The 19,694-nt window shown below is 44.8% G+C and overlaps 1 protein-coding gene and 2 long non-coding RNA genes across 5 annotated transcripts in view; 1 reads left to right on the plus strand and 2 right to left on the minus strand.

Annotated features, from left to right (window-relative positions):
• LOC122867428 (microfibril-associated glycoprotein 4-like) overlaps nucleotides 1–12,906 on the minus strand; it is a 439,962-nt gene extending 427,056 nt beyond the window's left edge. Inside the window, exons 1-7 of one of the 3 annotated variants that reach the window (XM_044178228.1) lie at nucleotides 12,742–12,906; nucleotides 11,080–11,133; nucleotides 10,725–10,880; nucleotides 6,056–6,094; nucleotides 5,880–5,976; nucleotides 5,425–5,592; nucleotides 3,941–5,029 (exon numbers count right to left, since the gene is read on the minus strand). In XM_044178228.1, the coding sequence (XP_044034163.1) occupies nucleotides 4,776–5,029; nucleotides 5,425–5,592; nucleotides 5,880–5,976; nucleotides 6,056–6,094; nucleotides 10,725–10,880; nucleotides 11,080–11,133; nucleotides 12,742–12,891 (918 nt within the window). In that variant the 5' untranslated portion in view covers nucleotides 12,892–12,906 and the 3' untranslated portion in view covers nucleotides 3,941–4,775. Of the gene's footprint in view, nucleotides 1–3,940; nucleotides 5,030–5,424; nucleotides 5,593–5,879; nucleotides 5,977–6,055; nucleotides 6,095–10,724; nucleotides 10,881–11,079; nucleotides 11,134–12,741 lie in introns of those variants that run through there. The other 2 variants (XM_044178230.1, XM_044178227.1) reach the window with 2 other exon arrangements.
• On the plus strand, nucleotides 11,140–15,505 carry LOC122867448. The gene is made up of 3 exons (XR_006375916.1): nucleotides 11,140–11,319; nucleotides 11,381–11,382; nucleotides 15,496–15,505. It is a non-coding gene; the product is annotated as an uncharacterized LOC122867448 (long non-coding RNA).
• Nucleotides 15,506–15,703: 198 nt separating this feature from the next.
• Nucleotides 15,704–19,266, minus strand: LOC122867449. Its single transcript, XR_006375917.1, has 3 exons — nucleotides 19,206–19,266; nucleotides 17,171–17,317; nucleotides 15,704–15,750 (listed from the first exon to the last, which is right to left on the minus strand). It is a non-coding gene; the product is annotated as an uncharacterized LOC122867449 (long non-coding RNA).
• Between the last annotated feature and the right edge of the window lie 428 nt (nucleotides 19,267–19,694).

Consider the following 19,694-nt stretch of genomic DNA (forward strand, 5'->3'; position numbering starts at 1 on the left):
GGCTTATCTTATGTGAGAATGGATTGGTCCCTCTGTGCATTTGCATATTTGTACAGGCATCTGAGTGTGTGTGAGGAACAAGGTAATAATACAAGTAGTGTTGCATGTTTGCATTACTCACATTATTGCACATCTTTCCTTAATTACTGCGTTTATTTCTCTCTACTTTTTTTTCGACTGTTCCCTTTCAGGGGTCGCCACAGCGAATCATGTGCCTCCATCTAACCCTGTCCTCTGCGTCCTCATCACTCGCACCAGTTAACTTCATGTCCTCTCTCACTACATCCATAAACCTCCTCTCTGGTCTTCCTCTAGACCTCCTGCCTGGCAGCTCCAACCTCAGCATCCTTCTACCAATATATTCACAGTCTCTCCTCTGAACACGTCCAAACCACCTCAGTCTGGCCTCTCTGACTTTATCTCTGAAACATCTAACATGAGCTGCCCCTCTGATGTCCTCGTTCCTGATCCCGTCCGTCCTCGTCCCTCCCAAAGAGAACCTCAGCATCTTAAGCTCTGCTGCCTCCAGCTCTGCCTCTTGTCTTTTCTTCAGCGCCGCTGTCTCTAAGCTGTCCAACATCGCTGGTCTCACCGCCGTCTCCAACACCTTTCCTTTCATTCTCGCTGAGACTCTTTTATCACACAACACACCTGACACTTTTCTCCACCCGCTCCAACCTGCTCGCACTCGCCTCTTCACCTCTTCTCCACAGTCTCCATCGCTCTGAACCGTTGACCCTAAGTACTTAAAGTCCTGCACCTTCTTCACCTCTGCTCCCTGTGACCTCACCGTCCCACCTGGGTCCCTCTCATTGACGCACCTGTATTCTGTCTTAATGCGGCTGAGCTTCATTCCTCTGTTTTCCAGAGCAGACCTCCATCTCTCTAGATTTTCCTCCACCTGCTCCACCTGCTCTCACTACAAATCACAATGTCATCCGCAAACATCATAGTCCATGGAGATTCCTGTCTAACCTCATCTGTCAGCCCGTCCATCACCAGAGCAAACAAGAAGGGGCTCAGAGCCGATCCTTGATGCACACCCACCTCCACCTTGAACTCCTCTGTCACACCTACAGCACACCTCACCACGGTCTTACAGCTCTCATACATGTCCTGCACCACTCTAACATACTTCTCTGCCACTCCAGACTTCCTCATACAGTACCACAGCTCCTCTCTCGGCACCCTGTCATACGCTTTCTCTAAATCTACGAAGACACAATGCAACTCCGTATGACCTTCTCTGTACTTCTCCATCAGCATCCTCAGAGCAAATACTGCATCTGTTGTACTCTTTCTAGGCATGAAACCATGTTGCTGCTCACAAATGCTCACCTCTGCCCTTAGCCTAGCTTCCACTACTCTTTCCCACAACTTCATTGTATCATCAGCTTTATTCCTCTGTAGTTGCCACAGCTCTGCACATCTCCCTTGTTCTTAAAAATTGGCACCAGTACACTTCTCCTCCATTCCTCGGGCATCCTCTCACTCTCCAAGATCTTGTTAAACAAATTATTCAGAAACTCTACTGCCACCTCTCCTAGACACTTCCATACCTCCACAGGTATGTCGTCAGGACCAACTGCCTTTCCACTCTTCATCCTCTTCAACGTCCTCCTCACTTCACTCTTGCTAATCTTTGATACTTCCTGCTCCACACCAGTCACCTCTTCTACTCTTCGTTCCCTTTCATTTTCCTCATTCATCAACTCTTCAAAGTACTCCTTCCATCTTCCCATCACACTCCCGGCACCTGTCAATACATTTCCATCCTTATCTTTAATCACCCTAACCTGCTGCACGTCCTTCCCATCTCTATCTCTTTGTCTGGCCAACCTGTACAAATCCACCTCTCCCTCTTTAGTGTCCAACCTAGCATACAAGTCCTCATATGCTCTTTGTTTGGCCTTTGCCACCTCTACCTTCACCTTACGCTGCATCTCCCTGTACTCCTGTCTACTCTCTTCAGTCCTCTCAGCGTCCCACTTCTTCTTAGCTAACCTCTTTCTCTGTATACACTCCTGCACTTCCTCGTTCCACCACCAAGTCTCCTTGTCCACTTTCCTCTTTCCAGATGACACACCGAGTACCCTCCTACCTGTCTCCCTGATCACATTAGCTGTAGTGGTCCAGTTATCTGGGAGCACTTCCTGACCACCCAGAGTCTGTCTCAGCTCCTCCCTGAAAACTACATGACATTCTTCCTTTTTCAACTTCCACCACTTCGTCCTCTGCTCTGCCTTTGTCCTCTTCATCTTCCTGACCACCAGAGTCATTTTACACACTACCATCCTGTGTTGTCTGGCTACACTCTCCCCTACCACTACTTTACAGTCACTGGTCTCTTTCAGATTACAACGACTACAGAAGATGTAGTCCACCTGAGTGCTTCTACCTCCGCTCTTATATGTCACCCTATGTTCCTGCCTCTTCTGGAAGAAAGTGTTCACCACAGCCATTTCCATCCTCTTTGCAAAGTCTACCACCATCTGTCCTTCTGCGTTACTGTCCTGAAGACCAAACCTGCCCATCACATTCTCATCACCTCTGTTCCCTTGACCTACATGCCCATTGAAATCTGCGCCAATCACCACTCTCTCACCTTTGGGGATGCTCTGCATCACTTCATCTAACTCACTCCAGAATTTCTCCTTCTCGTCTAACTCACATCCTACCTGTGGGGCATAACCACTCACAACATTGAACATCACCCCTTCAATTTCCAGCTTCAGACTCATCAACCTGTCTGATACTCTTTTCACCTCTAGAACATCCTCTTTCAGGATAACTCCTACTCCGTTTCTCTTCCTATCTGACCCACGGTAGAACAACTTGAACCCTGCTCCTAAGCTTCTAGCCTTGCTACCTTTCCACCTGGTCTCCTGGACACACAGTATTGTCCACCTTCCTTCTCTGCATCATGTCAATCAACTCTCTAGCCTTCCCTGTCATAGTCCCAACATTCAAAGTCCCTACTGTCAGTCCTACATTCTTAGCTTTCCTCTTCTCTCTCTGCCTACGAACACACCTTCCTCCTCTCCTTCTTCGTCTTTGACCAACAGTAGTCCAATTTCCACCGGTACCCTGTAGGTCAACATCACCGGTGGCGGTCGTTGTTAACCCGGGCCCCGACCGATCCGGTATGGAAGTCATTTTCACGATTCGCATTTTTAATTCGGAATGTGTTTTACGTCGGATGCCCTTCCTGACACAACCCTCTGCATTTATCCAGACTTGGGACTGGCACAAGAAGACACTGGCTTGTGCCCCCTTGTGGTTGCATTGAGTTTGTTTCTCTCTAAATATTTTTAAATCACTTGGTCATTTTTTAAAGAGTACTCATTATCATTATTTTAAAGAAGGGCTGGATCAATGAATGAATAACTCGATAAGAGTCAGATCAGATGTTTCATCCTTGTTATACAGTTTGAACAAAACCACGCCTAACAGCCTTTTTACAGCATTTTAATACAGTTTCATGCAGATGAATCCATTTCTAATGTTTGGCTAACACTTTTAAACTTTTTTACCGCACAAAGACTTAGGATGGTTCTCTCCGGGTTCTCCGGCTTCCTCCCACCGTCCAAAGACATGCATGTGTAGGTTAATTGATAACTCTAAATTGCCCGTATTGAATGAATGTGTGAGTGAATGGTTGTCTGTCCTTGTCTGTGTCTGTGTTCGCCCTGCGACGAGTTGGCCACTGTCCAGGGTGTGCCCTGCCTAAGGCCCGAAGTCACTGGGATAGGCTCCAGTCACCCGCGACCCCCTAACGGGGACCAAGCGGTAGAAAATGGATGGATGGATGGAAGACTTAGGATTTCCAGCTGTACCTGTTGCTGTTTGTTCAGCTGATACAAGACATGACACCTGAGTGTTGGAACTGATTTCATTTGCAAGAAACTCACAGGAGACAAAGTGAAGACATCACATCAGCTTTCTGCTCAGCTTCTCATTTATTGTCACCGTGCAGCAGATAAAGATTCAAGCCTCCACCAAACGTTATGTTGAAACTAGTTAGTTTGACTTTAAAGCTGAGAGTGTGTTTAGCTGCAGCCAGCGGACTGAAGGCAACATCTTAACCAGCAGAGAATCATTTCTCTTTACAGCCAGCAGCTGCTCACACACACAATCAAACTCTGACTTTTATTTTAGATGGAAATATTTACTTCAGCTGCTGACGTCCGTCTACCTTCAACTGGCTGTAACTGAACTGCAAAACTGCAAAGATTTCCTGATACTTTACTTTTCCTCTTTAAAATTGTGTTGGCAGGTAATGCAGCGATTTACACACTATCAGACTCTACATATGTGTTTCCATTTAAAGATTATGGGCCCTACTTTCCTGCTGGCACAAGGCAGAAGTCAGCTGGTGGCGCTCTGTGTTTGGTCATTTCTCTGCACCAGACAGGTGGTGCAGCTGAGGCTGACCAGGTGGTGCAATTAATATTTCATCTGTCTGCTGCTTTTAAAGATGAGAGGAGCTCATGTGATTGGTCGTTACTGATCTCCGCCTGACTCCACCTGCTGATTCCTCCGACTGATATAATCTGTTCAGCGTTTCTTCTGCGCTGCAGCGAGCGGCGACTGCTTGGAGCCACAGATGGTAACAAAAATGACAAATATTAGTTGGTGTTCTTGTGCTGGTGGATTGTGCTTGTGCACAGTTTCAGGAACATACGGCCCACAGTGAGATTACATGCTTAATGAGAGAAAGAGAAAGAAATCACAAGAGATCAGCTGATATTCTGCTGTATGTTGGTCCTGGAGATTTACTGCACAGGACGGACCTTCATGCTGATGGCCTTCAGGGAGTAGTTATAGCCCTTCCAACCGCGCCAGCTCACTCCAACAGCATTAATAGTCTTGTCAGCCCCCCAGCGATAAACCCCGTTTGGGTTTGCTTCCTGACATTCATGGTACCAGAACGCCCCCAGGTGTTTTCTGGCACAGCTGTCAGACAGGGAGTCCTGGTCGTTGTCAAAGGTGGAAAACTTCAGTTCGTCGTGAGAACTCAGGGAGTCTCCTACAGAAACACACACAGAACCACAGTTAGTACATCTGCATGATCTATAAACATCAGCTGAACCTTAAAGAGCTGCAGACTTCTGTCAGACAGACTGGTGATCCCCGTTACGTTCCAGACACCTGAAGTCTCCAGCTGCTCCATCATGGTTTTACCTCACTGACACGGAACTCATCCACAGACACCAGAGGTCGTTGCCATTTAAACCGTCCACACAAAGACTGCCTTGGCAGCATCGTGCACCGCGGCCATGGGTGTGTACATAGTGTGCATTCCTGAGTCTCATCTGAGCAAACAGGTGAACACTCTGGTGGCAATGACGTCTCATTGAACTCAACTGCCATTTCAGTAAGTAACTAAATAACTGAACAGTTGAAACACAGACTCTAACTCACCCGCCCCTCCATCGATGAATCCAGATACATGCAGCAGATATCCAGAACTTTCTGAATCAACGGCGAATGTAGAGTATCGAGCAAACGCTTTTTTCCCCTCGAAGTCCTCCATGTCGACCAGCAGCTCAGATTTTCGGTTGCGTGTCAGGTAGTGGATGTTGTCAAGACCTGAGCGCGCACACACACACACACACACACACACACACACAAACACACACACACACTATATATACACATGTACTAACTGGGCACAGTTTGACATTTTGTACAGACGTGTAGATAATTCATTAAAACATTAAAAAACTGACTTTTAGGAAGATAATTCACTGATCTAAAGACGAGTCATAAAACTTGGTCACAGTCCCATTTCTGGTTTTACACCACACAGTTTAAATTTACTTACTACGAACAGCGAGTTTCACAAAGTCACATGACTGTTAGTTTTAGTCTCTCACCGAGCCAGTACTCTCCAGACGGGCAGCCGAAACCCTTCTTGTATTGATCAAAGGGCCTGTAGAAGTTCACCGAGCCATCCATCCTCCTCTGGAACACCTGGTGGGGGGTTATAGTTTATTGTGAAAGTCCAACAGGAAGTGTTCACACAGAAAATCACTTCAGTTAAAATACTCACCGTCCACCGACCTCCTTCTGACTCCATGTCGCAGTACACCTACACACAAACACATTCATCAGTGAATCGCTGTTCAAACTTGTACATCAGATTAATACTTATGAGGTTGTATTATTATATTTTATGCAACTCTCAGAGGGCTCGGCTAGAATCACCCAGAGCCAACTCCCGGGAAAGTACAAGGTGTGTTAAGATCAGATTATCATGTATTGATCCCCCAGAGGGGAAATTCGGCTGCTATAGCAGCACAGAGACAGATCTAAGTACAGATAAATATTGAAACTTCAAAATAAGACGGTGTAGTCCCTCATTCGTCCAGGAGTGTTCTATCGTAGAAAAGGTTTCAGTCGCAGTCGTCTGGACACTGTTTTCAGAATCAAGACGTTTCGGCTCCCATCCGGAAGTCATTCTCAGTTGTGAAAAAAAAAAAAAATTGGACGGGAACTGGAAATTTAAGCTACTCTGAGTTACATAAGCCCTGCCCTCAGGAAGGAATCTGCCTGAGTATCTGTTGATTAGCTAGTTTCACCTGAAACTGACCTAATAGTTTCAAGATGGCCCAGTAATCAGTAATCAGGCCTATTGTTTTCTGGCTGCATCTACTTCATCACTGTTAAGTGCCTGATTAGCATGTGATTGGCGTGACCAAGGTGATAATACACTCTGATAGACTTTGGGCAGATTAAATCTCAGACCACCATTTCTGTTCAAAGAGGGTTCTCTTTTTCACAAAAATGGCTTCCTTGACGCCCGCTTCAAACCAACTCTTCTCTCTACTAAGAATCTTCACCTCGCTGTCTTCAAATGTGTGGTTTGTAGCTTTTAAATGCAAATGCACGGCGCTCTGTAATCCTGAGTTAGCGTGTCGTCTGTGCTGATAAAGTCTTTTGTGAAGTGGCTGTTTGGTCTCGCCTAAGGGCAGGGCTTATGTAACTCAGAGTAGCTTAAATTTCCAGTTCCCGTCCAATTTTTTTTTCACAATTGAGAATGACTTCTGGATGGGAGCCGAAACGTCTTGATTCTGAAAACAGTGTCCAGATGACTACGACTGAAACCTTTTCTACGATAGAACACTCCTGGACGAATGAGGGACTACACCGTCTTATTTTGAAGAATTTTGGGCAGAAAACCGTGGATCTGGTTCGGGAACTCGAAAACACAGCCAGGAAATTAGCAGACCACAGGAACCATCTCCGTTTTAATCTAAGATGCAGGCAGAGCAAGATTATTTCCAAGAGCCTACAGATTAAACCACCAGTAAAAGGACACAGAGCAGAGAAGATTTGGAGAAGAAACCTGACCCAGATGCTTAGTGAAAGGATCAGGGAAAACAACTTAAGAATTGACAATTTGAAGAACAGAATAGAATTTTTGCAGAAGAAGTTAACAAGCATTGTCCCAGAAGAAATCCTCAAGAGAGTGATGGACTTTACACAGGTAGCACAGGGTGCACAACATAGGAAGAGCAAGGAGCGGCAAATTAAGAAATTTAACATCCTTTTGAATAAGAAGAATCTAGGAAAGGACCAGCACAACAGGAGATCAGGGTCTGAACAAAGGGAGACATGTATTAACAGAAACAATTGGATCAAAAACTTATCAGACCGCATCCTGACACAGGCGGAAAAAGATGTGCTCTCCAAAGGGCTCAACTTTTCAGTTACATCCAACCACATCCCTACAGTGGACTACATCACAGCCACAGAAACAGCCATTAGGAAGAACAAGATGACCGAAGCAGAGGCTGCAGACCTGAGGCTACGTGTCACTGCAACATTAAAGAGTGCCAAACCACCTCCTTCCAACATTACATCCGAAGAGAGGAGGGCACTCTCAGCACTGCAGAAGGATCACAGCATAAACATTCTACCAGCAGACAAGGGTCGCTGCACTGTGATTCTGAACACAGCCGATTATGAAACCAAGGTCAACAACCTTCTTGAAGACACAACCACATATCAAAAACTTAAAAGAGATCCAACCAATGGCTACAAGAAGAAGGTTATAGACTGTCTACAGAAGCTTGAGAAGGAGGAGGTGATAGACAGGCCTCTGTACTACAGACTATACCCTGGGGAAGCCATTCCCTGCATCTATGGCCTTCCCAAAATTCACAAAGAGAATGTTCCACTCAGACCCATCGTTTGCAGCACAGATTCCATCACATACAACGTAGCCAAACATTTGACTACAATCTTGGCTCCGTTGGTGGGGAACACAGTACATCATGTGGAAAACACACAGAAATTTGTGGACAAAGTGAAACATCTCCAGTTGGACCCAGATGACGTTATGGTTTCTTATGATGTAGTGTCCTTGTTCACTTGCATCCCAACCTCAGAAGCAGTGACAGCGGTGATGAGAAGACTGCAGGAGGACTCCACCTTGCAGCAAAGGACCAAGCTTACACCTGAACACATATGTAAACTATTAGACATCTGTCTCAACACAACCTACTTCCAATTCCGGGGACACTTCTACAGACAGATTCACGGCTGTGCTATGGGCTCTCCGGTCTCTCCCATTGTGGCCAACCTGTACATGGAACAGTTTGAGAAGAAGGCATTATCCTCGTTCCCGGGCACACCACCAAGTCATTGGTACCGCTACGTGGATGACACCTTTGTGAAAATCAAGAAACAAGACTTGGAAGCTTTCTCAGAGCATATTAATACTGTGGACCCCAACATCAAGTTCACGGGTGAGGACGCTAAAGAGAACCGCTTGGCCTTTCTTGACTGTTCTACTCTCAGAGGAGAGGACGGAAAGCTCCAGATAGAAGTGTACAGGAAACCAACACATACGGATCAATACCTGCTCTTTGACTCACACCATCCACTACAGCACAAGCTGGGTGTAATCCGGACATTACAACACAGAGCCCAAGAAGTGCCAGCAGGCTCAGAGGGTAAGAAGAAAGAGGAAAGGCATGTTCAGAATGCTCTCTCAGCCTGTGGTTATCCTACTTGGGCTATCAACAAAGTTAAAAGAGCCAAAAAACAGGACAAAAGTGTAACAGAACCAAGAAGGAACGGTGTCTCCATTCCTTATGTATCTGGACTGTCTGAAAAACTACAAAGGATCTTTAGACAGCACGATGTTCCTGTCTTCTTTAAACCAGGCAACACTTTAAGACAGAAACTCGTTCACCCTAAGGACAAGTTACCCACACAGAAACAGAGCAATGTAGTTTACTCCATTCAGTGCAGTGAAGAAAACTGCAAAGAACGGTACATAGGCGAGACCAAACAGCCACTTCACAAAAGACTTTATCAGCACAGACGACACGCTAACTCAGGATTACAGAGCGCCGTGCATTTGCATTTAAAAGCTACAAACCACACATTTGAAGACAGCGAGGTGAAGATTCTTAGTAGAGAGAAGAGTTGGTTTGAACGGGGCGTCAAGGAAGCCATTTTTGTGAAAAAGAGAACCCTCTTTGAACAGAAATGGTGGTCTGAGATTTAATCTGCCCAAAGTCTATCAGAGTGTATTATCACCTTGGTCACGCCAATCACATGCTAATCAGGCACTTAACAGTGATGAAGTAGATGCAGCCAGAAAACAATAGGCCTGATTACTGATTACTGGGCCATCTTGAAACTATTAGGTCAGTTTCAGGTGAAACTAGCTATTAACAGATACTCAGGCAGATTCCTTCCTGAGGGCGGGGCTTATGTAACTCAGAGTAGCTTAAATTTCCAGTTCCCGTCCAATTATTTTTTCACAATTGAGAATGACTTCCGGATGGGAGCCGAAACGTCTTGATTCTGAAAACAGTGCCCAGATGACTACGACTGAAACCTTTTCTACGATTGAAACTTCAAATAAAACAGATGCATTCTAAGTGTATAAAATAAAAACTAAGAATAGAAGCAATTCAACTCAAAACTCAAACTTACAGGCTTCAGCAGTACACACACGGTACCCACAACTACTGAACACCAACTGTGTGATACCGGCTGCAGTGACAGCGGTGTCAGCAGGTTACAGCACACTTCAGAGTAATAAGGTACCATCAGCTCTAACAGCATACACCAGAATATTATATGATCATGTAATTATTCACATTGATTGAGTCTGAATTGTCCTGCAAGGGACGGGCCATGGAATTGGCCAAACACCAATATAAAACTATCACGTTCATTCACGACCTCTGCTGCTGCTGCTGCGACTGCCTGTATCTGTACCAGGCCGGTGTTTCTATCAGAGATTTCACTGTGAGAAGTGCAGCGAGATCACTTCTGGTATGAATATAAATCAAACTGAACTGTCATGGTGACGTCTAGTCTCCTTTATCACGTGATGTCAGGATCAGACGACATGATATCAACCCGATATTGGTCCGAGCCGACACACGAGGGGGGCGTCGGGGAGGAAATGAGCATCGAGCAGGACAGCTGCTTGATTTATCCCCTGTGTGACGTGTGAATGTTTGCTGACACTGACCAATAGGAGCACAGAGACTGATGTTGGTGCTGTCAGGGCGAACAGTCAGTCCCTGACGCCTCCTCTCTCAAGGGGCTGTGATTGGTTGGGGTTCAAAGGTTGTCACGGCAAGATTTTGTGACTCTGCAGTGTGATCACCTAATCTGACTCAGGAAGAAATACCTTGTAGTCTGATTCCAGCACAAATGGGAACCTGCGTCCCAGAGAGGGGGAAGTGTACCTGGACAGCAGACTTTTCTCCAGCGGGGTAGATGGTGTACTCTCCGCTGGGTTGGCTCTTGTCTTGGCGATAGATGTCACTGCAGTCCACTGGGAGGACGGGCTTCTGGCAGCTGGTCAACAGTGGAGCAAGGAGGAGGAGGACGACGGATACCAGCTGGAACAGAGGAGATTTGACTTTTTGAATCGTGTACACTGTTTTAACCGTTTGGCCTCCAGTTTCATGGCTGTGGGCAAAGTCAGCTCTGAGAGACAGAAAAGCTGGAGCTGACTGACAGTAATTATTTGTAACCATCTACGCTACTGATATCACAAACCTCTAAACTGTTCTGTGAACTATCAGTTCACAAACTTACCTTCATTGTCAGATTTCTGCTGAAACTGCTGATGGATAAAATCTGTCTGATGCTCTGAAAATACAGCAAGAAGAAATGTATCAATTGTTCAATAAGCACAGTTGAAATTTGGTGTCCAGGTTCACTCCCCACAAAAATACAGGAAGCTCAACACAACAGAGGTGGAGTGACAGGAATAACTTCCCCCACAAAACTGCATTAGATACTAATCTTGACAATTCTTCTATTAAATAGAATTTAGTGACGGTGTCTGCCCCCCAACCACTTAAATTAATAAAACCAAAAGTTAACAGAAGAGGAGCTGTTCATAAAAACCTAAACAAAAACGCTGAAATAGCACAACAAAACAGGAGAATTAAATGTGGAGTCTTAAACATCAGATCTCTGTCTTTTAAAGCTGTACTAGTCAACGATTTAATATCAGTGTCATATTGACTTATTCTGTCTTACTGAAACCTGGCTGGGTCATGAAGAATATGTTAGCCTAAATGAATCCACTCCGCCCAGTCATATTAATACTCATATTCCTCGAGGCACAAGCCGAGGTGGTGGAGTTGCAGCCGTCTTCGACTCAAACCTATTAATCAACCCTAAACCTAAACTAAATTATAACTCTTGTTATAAGAGCCTTGTTCTTAGTCTTTCACACCCAACCTGGAAAACAAGGCAGCCAATTCTATTTGTTATAGTGTACCGCGCTCTTGGTCCTTATTCTGAATTTTTATCTGAATTCTCAGAGTTTTTATCAAGTTTAGTCCTTAAAACAGATAAAGTAATTTTTGTAGGTGATTTCAATAGTCATGTGGACGTTGAAAATGATAGCCTCAGTACTGCGTTTATCTCATTATTAGATTCGACTGGCTTTTGTCAGAGTGTACATGAAGCCACTCACTGTTTTAACCACACCCTCGACCTTGTTCTGGTATATGGAATTGAAATTGAACATTTAATAGTCTTTCCACAGAATCCTTCTTTATCGGACCATTATTTAATAACTTTTGAACTGCTATTGCTGGACTACACGCCATTAGGCAAAAGTTCTTACTCTAGATGTCTATCTGATATTGCTGTGGCTAAATTCAAGGTCTACACCTGCTCTATAGGAAAAGTGCAATGAGTTAACTTCTGTTATGAATTGGCGCCATATAAATAAAATTGAGTTGAATATAATTTACTTGGGTTCAAGGTCTTTCTGTGATTTTAAATCATTATTTCGTGACTCTTGTCCAAAGATATTAGAATCACCTCTCAGTAATAATCAAACACAATTCAACAGTATCACAAACTACAGCCTCCAAAATGACCATAAAGTTGAATGAACAAAAGTTAAAGTTACCAAAACTGAATCACCTCTAATCTAATGTAGCCTGTTGGCAGGACTACAAGTCAGAGTGGTAGTAAGAAGCACGAATATTGCCTTACAGACTCAATTCAGGGGGAAAAAATATTATCACACACGATTATCAATAAGTTCATAAAACGGTCGCAGTTTGTTTTGCAGTTGACATGCAATTTTTGATATTATTGCAATTTAATACAATGAAACGAAATGTTCAAACTTTAGCTCAACGTTTTTCTAATTCAGACATTTTGGGTTAAAAAAATCACCAAAGCCTCTGAGAGAATAATATTACACACAGGTGAATTATCAGACATGCTTACCTGTGTGAACTCACCTGAACTGAAGAGACTTTGTGGCTTCACCTTCAGAGGAAACGAACTGCTGCTTCTTATTATATCTACAGAAGGTGTCGTCACCCAGTCGCACCTCTTAGAAAAAACAAGGATCGTGTCTGGGTGTTTGTCTTTCATCCCAAACCTCCAGGGATTCCTGTTCTTCTCCAAACAGAAATTATTAATTTCTTTCAGAATATTAAACAGAGTTTATGTTTCTACCAGTGGTCCTGTAGTACATGATGACTGTGAATTAAAGAAAACATTTCAGAAGATTTCTAACTTGTACCTGTAAAAACTACATCAGGTGACATTAGGACCCCAGACGTTGCCCCAGCAGTTTGAAAGCAGCAGCCTCCCTTTCAGCTCGCCGGCGACACACAAAGCAAAGTTCTCTGAGAAATATTTGGGTCTGGTTGGTAAACTACTGCAGCTGCTGAGCTAAACGCTTATATGCTCGCAAGCAGGAACATGTTAGCACTAGTTAGTCACAATACAGTGATCATTTACACGTAGATGCTGCATCCGGCTTGTGAGGTGCGTCTCTGCCGCCGCCATCTTGCAGCAGGTTCTGACCAGTTCATAACAGACATTGTCCTAGTGACTGTGTGTGTGAGTGTGTGTACAAATGTCATAAAGATCTAGGAAATGTTTGATTGATGGTGACATGCAGTGACAGTGTCACCAGGTTCAACCAGGCGTCTACTATCATGGCTGCAAGCTGAAGCCAATTTGGAAGTACCAATAATGACTGCTACTTCCTGGCACCAAGAAATCTCAGACTGCATAGGATCCCCTTCAAAAACTCTCAACTTCTCTTCTGAAATACTGAAATTTCCTTCTTTTAATGCATGTTTTATTTGTGATTTTGAGAGTCACATTGTAGAATAAGACGGTGCAGTCCCTCTTTCGTCCAGGAGTGGTCCATCGTAGAAAAGGTTTCAGTCGTAGTCATCTGGACACTGTTTTCAGAATCAAGACGTTTCGGCTCCCATCCGGAAGTCATTCTCAATTGTGAAAATTGTCTGAGAACTCAGAAATTTGAGCTACTCTGTGTTGCTTAAGCCCTGCCCTCAGGAAGGAGTCAGGAAAGGCACTCAGGAAGACTCCTCCCTGAGAAGTATGAATAAATATCAATAAATTAAACTGAAAACAGAGTATATCCAATGTTCAGTTTAGTTACTTAGGGTCATACAGACTGTCACTTAGAGGAAGGAGTTAAAGAGTTTGATGGCCACAGGCAGGAATGACTTCCTGTGGCGCTCTGTGGTGCATTGTGGGGGGATGAGTCTTCTGCTGAAGGTGCTCCTTTGTTTGACCAGCACGTCATGGAGTGGGTGGGAGACGCTGTCCAAGATGGCGTGTAGTTTGTGTCAGGTTCAAGACACCTAGAACATTTAAATCATATACAAGGAAAGAAAGACAAAGGCATTAACTTAAGTTTTACTCGAGGAGAGTAAGCATAGATGCATTCAGTTACATCTCCTACTCACTCTGAAGTGCATCTATGCAGCCTCCTCTCTTTTATTCAGTTTAGGGAGTTTTCCTGTTACATAGTTTTCTAAGGAGTGGGGGAAGTGTATACTGCTACATAAGAAAAAACTAAGCGGTGTTATCAGGTTTATCTTGCGAGAGCGGCCTTGGAGCAGCCACTACTCTCGAGACCATCTGGTACGGTATCAGCCTGCCCTGCCGGTCATGGGATAGCAGGTTGCATTCCTGTTATTCTCACAGACACAAGTTTAATAACACACATACACACACAGCATTGCTGTGTACTTCAGAGAAGTAAAGTCACTAAGAACAAAACATAAATGGGATAACTTATGTACATTTTATTCTAACAGTTTGGCCAGCATCCTCCTCTCTACACCACCGCCAGAGAGTCCAGCTCCACCCCCACAATGTCACTGGCCTTACGGATCAGTTTGTTGAGTCTGTTAGCGTCCGCTACCCTCAGCCTGCTGCCCCAGCATGCAACAGCATACAGGATAGCACTGGCCACCACAGACTCATAAAACATCTTAAGCGTTGTCCGGCAGATGTTGAAGGACCTCAGCCTCCTCACGAAATAGAGGCAGCTCTGGCCCTTCCTGTATAGAGCTTGAGTGTTCTTAGCCCAGTCCAGTTTATTGTCCATGTGTTCTCCCAGGTACTTGTAGTCCTCAACAATGTCCACACTGACCCCCTGGATGGAGACAGGGGCCACTGGTGCCTTGACCCTTCGTAGGTCTACAACCAGCTCCTTAGACTTTGTCACATTGAGCTGCAGATGGTTCTGCAGCGCAATGTGTACCCCACCACATCCCTGTACTCAGACTCATCACCACCGCTGATACATCCCACCACAGCAGAGTCATCAGAAAACTTCTGAAGGTGGCAGGACTCTGTGTGGTGGCTGAAGTCCGTGGTGTAGATGGTGAAGAGGAAGGGAGAGAGGACAGTCTCCTGAGGGGCCCCAGTGTTGCTGACCACGCTGTCCGTCACACAGTGCTGCAGGCGCACATGCTGTGGTCTGCCAGTCAGTTAGTCCACAATCCAGGACACGAGGGGGGCATCCACCTGCATCGCTGCCAGCTTCTCACCCAGCAGGGCAGGCCGGATGGTGTTGAAAGCACTGGAGAAGTCAAAAAAGATGATCCTCACCGTGCATGCCGGCTTGTCCAGGTGGGGGTGGATACGGTTCAGCAGGAAGATGATAGCGTCCTCAACTCCCAGCCGGGGCTGGTAGGCGACCTGAAGAGGGTTCAAGTCCAGGAGGGGTCTGACCATGGGCCGCAGCTGTTCCAGCACTAGTCTCTCCAGGGTCTTCATTATGTGGGAGGTCAGTGCCACTGGTCTGTAGTCCTTGGAGCCACTAGGACGCGGCGTCTTCAGCACAGGAACAAGGCAAGATGTCTTCCACAGAACAGGGACCCTTTGAAGACTCAGGCTCAGGTTGAAGACATGTTGAAGGACTCCACATAGCTGGGGGGCACAGGCTTTTAGCATGCGTCACTGTTTGAAGAGGAGCAGGAACTACTTCAGGGGTTGGAATGAAAGTTAAACACTGATAAGACCACAGTGCATATCAGTATCAATAAAAGGCTTCAAAATAATATTCAGCTGTGTTGATTTTGGCAGGTTTGATGTGTGATTCTTATTTTTTCTCACACATCTTCCTGTTTGTTTCTTCTTCTGGTGCGAAGGGCAGCCCTGTGGCGTTGACGATGCCAACAGATTTCCCACACATGCTTTATTGTAATAAATGAAACTAAGAAATGTGTGTTTAGTGATGCAGGAGCAGCACAGTGATCCTTCTGTTACACCCCACCCTTAGGCGCCCATATGGGGCGAACCACACTCCACGCTGCCGACACATGTCCATCATTATCACAGGAATCCACAGTAGCTTGTTAAAATCAACTCCTGCTCGCTGCGAACCCGGCCTGATAAAGTTTGCACTTCTGAATATCAGATGCCTCTCTGGTTTTTATATTAATGATTTTCTCTCTCAACATGGTCTTAGTTTGTTATTTTTAACCGAATGTTGGCTGTCCTCCACTGCGTCTGCCATACTTTTAGAATCATCAGTTTTTTTACTTGTGTCGATAAAAGAGGAGGAGGAGTTGCCAGTATCTTCTCTAATAACTTCACACTTCTTTGTGTCACTTTGGAGACTTTTTAAGCTTTAGTTATTAAAGCTCAGCAGTCTGTAGTAACTGTGACTATCTATCGACCCCCTAACACCAACCTTTTATCTGAGGTTTCTGATTTTATGTTGTTCTTACCAGTTATAATAAGATTATGTTACTTGGTGATTTTAACTGCTGATTCTAAGGCTCTGGAAGTTTTAGACATTCTGGATCCACAACCATGGGAATACATGAAATTTGGTTATCGCAAGGGGTATCGAAACAGATCTCTGATATCACTGATGTTCCTGTCTCTGACCGTTTCTGTGTTCTTGGTAATGCTACTACGTCTGCATCACAACAGTGTCATGAGTCTGTTGTAGTAAAGCAAATGCTCGATAACTCTGCTAGGACGAGGTTTTCCGATATTATGAATACTTTTCCTCCATCGAATGTTTGCTCAGTTGATGATCTACACCAGGCCTATTCAGTTGGCGGCCCTCAGAAGCAACCTCTGAGTGGCCCAGCATACATAAATATAATATATATAATATAATAATATGGCGTCCACTCGGCAAGCCATGTACCAAACTTTTCACTGACTATCCGAGTTGTTCTGACTTGAGGGGCCGCTCGTGTGAATTTTCCCAATCGGGAACTCATTTTTCAAATTTTTTTGCCAAATCAGTGGGTGCCACTCCCACTGTACAAAATGGCTACCACCATGAGGTGATCACCACAAAACCAAACATAACAAATTACTGTGTTTACCAACACAAAAACAGTAACACTGAGCGGTGTACCATGAAGGAAGTTGGACATAACCAGGCTGTCATCCGGATTGACAAAACCTGAAACTCCAATCAGAGATAACAGGCGTCAACTTCCTTTGTTAACCAGGTTTTCTTCACCAGGCACTCGACAGAGAAACAGGTCGTTGTAATGGAGAGCTGTGAAGAATATAAAAAATTATTACAGCAAAAAGAAACACTGTTGCTGCAAATAAGGCAAGAGAGGAGTGCTGGCAGAAAATTGCTGATCTGCCTCCTGTTTATTTCTAATGTGGCAACTGCACATAATTAAACTTTAAATGCAGCAGATTTAAACATGATACTCCAGAAGTGCATTCAGGTCTGACACTGTCCCATAATGAAGGAGCAGGGAAATCACTTTGGTTTTTGTTTTTTTACTGATTAAAATTGATTAAACTGATTAATTTTCTAATCTGTGTTCTATTAGCTGCATTACCAGCAGTGCAAAACATGAGAGGAGGAAGACCGGAGGGGGGGCAGCTCCACCAGCCCTTTCTAATGAAGGTTGGCCAATGATGGAGGGGATCCAAGGGGGTGTCCAGTCTGATCCTGGTGCTGGCAGCGCCCGCCAAGTGGTTTGGTGGTAAAGTGCTTAAGGCATATTTGTAGAGGCCATCAGGTGTGAGAAGTCTTTATCTAATTTACAGTTGAAGGAGACACTATGGCGCCAGCACACCCTTGTTGACCCCCACCCAGATCAACTGTCAGAGCAAGGTGTCATGTACTCTGATCAGTGTTTGCTGCTGTGTTGAATCCACTTCATGCAGTTCTCTTAAATCATTCTTCAGGTGGAGATCTATGATGATGAGACACTGTCTGTGTACTCAGATATGCCTTTGGGGATACATTTATATGTAAATTTCAAATAATGAAGTAGCTTCGCTTGCTGATCAATTTCACAGGGAAATGTGCAGCACTCCCCTCAGCCTGTGGCCTTCAAAAAAGCAAATGGTAAGGGTTTTATATTTTATAGTAGTCCTATGTCCATCTTTTAAAGTGAGCCTTACCAAGAACGCACCTTGCTAAGTCAATCATGAACACAGTACAACATCGACATGGCTGAAAAGCCATCTCTGTTGCTTGATGAACACCTCAGTGACCTATCAACTAATACTATTTATGCATTCTGGGAACGCAGTGTTTATCGGGTAACAAGGTATTATGAGATCTTTAAGATACGATGGTGCCTGACCATTAAGAGCTTTGTAGGTGAGGAGAAGGATTTTAAATTCTAGTCTGGATATTACAGGGAGCCAGTGCAGAGAAGCTAATATTGGAGAGATATGATCTCTTTTCCTAGTTCTTGTCAGTACACGTGCCGCAGCATTCTGGATCAACTGGAGAGTCTTAAGGGACTTATTCAGGTGGGCCGATAATAAGGAATTGCAATAATCCAGCCTAGAAGTAACAAATGCATGGACTAGTTTTTCGGCATCATTGTGAGACAATATGTGCCTGATTTTTGCAAGAAGAAGTCAGTCCTTGAAGTTTGTTTCATGTGGGAGTTAAAGGATAAGTCCTGATCAAAGATAACTCCGAGGTTCCTTACGGTGCTGCTGGAGGCCAGGGCAATGCCATCTAGAGAAACTATATCTTTAGATAATGTGTCTCTGAGGTGTTTGGGGCCAAGTACAACAACTTCAGTTTTGTCAGAGTTTAACATCAGAAAGTTGCAGATCATCCAGGTTTTTATGTCCTTAAGGCATGCTTGAAGTTTAGCTAACTGGTTAGTTTCATCTGGCTTGATCGATAGATATAACTGGGTATCATCTGCATAACAATGAAAGTTTATGGAGTGTTTCCTAATAATATTGCCTAGAGGAAGCATATATGAGGTGAATAGAATCACTCTACAAACCTATTCAGTAGTTCAGTGAGAGCAAGAACAGCCTTGTGAATAGCGTATTAGCATACAGTATTCTTGCTCAGAGGGGGCATCCACCTGCATCGCTGCCAGCTTCTCACCCAGCAGGGCTGGCCGGATGGTGTTGAAAGCACTGGAGAAATCAAAAAACATGATCCTTACCGTGCTTGCCGGCTTGTCCAGGTGGGTGTAGATGCGGTTCAGCAGGAAGATGATGGCGTCCTCAACTCCCAGCCGGGGCTGGTAGGCGAACTGAAGGGGGTCCAGGAGGGGTCTGACCATGGGCCGCAGCTGTTCCAGCACTAGTCTCTCCAGGGCCTTCATTATGTGGGAGGTCAGTGCCACCGGTCTGAAGTACTTGGAGCCACTGGGACGCAGCATCTTCAGCACAGGAACGAGGCAAAATGTCTTCCACAGAACAGGGACCCTTTGAAGACTCAGGCTCAGGTTGAAGACATGTTGAAGGACTCCACATAGCTGGGGGGCACAGGCTTTTAGCACCACGGGGCAACTGCCAAAGTACAAGGTGTGTTAAGATCAGATCATCATTTATTGATCCCCCAGAGGGGAATTTCGGCTGCTACAGCAGCACAGAGACAGATATAAGTACAGATAAATATGGAAACTTCAAATAAAACAGATGCATTCTAA

The sequence above is a fragment of the Siniperca chuatsi genome, linkage group LG20 (genome assembly GCF_020085105.1).
Source record: "Siniperca chuatsi isolate FFG_IHB_CAS linkage group LG20, ASM2008510v1, whole genome shotgun sequence".
NCBI lineage: Eukaryota > Metazoa > Chordata > Actinopteri > Centrarchiformes > Sinipercidae > Siniperca > Siniperca chuatsi.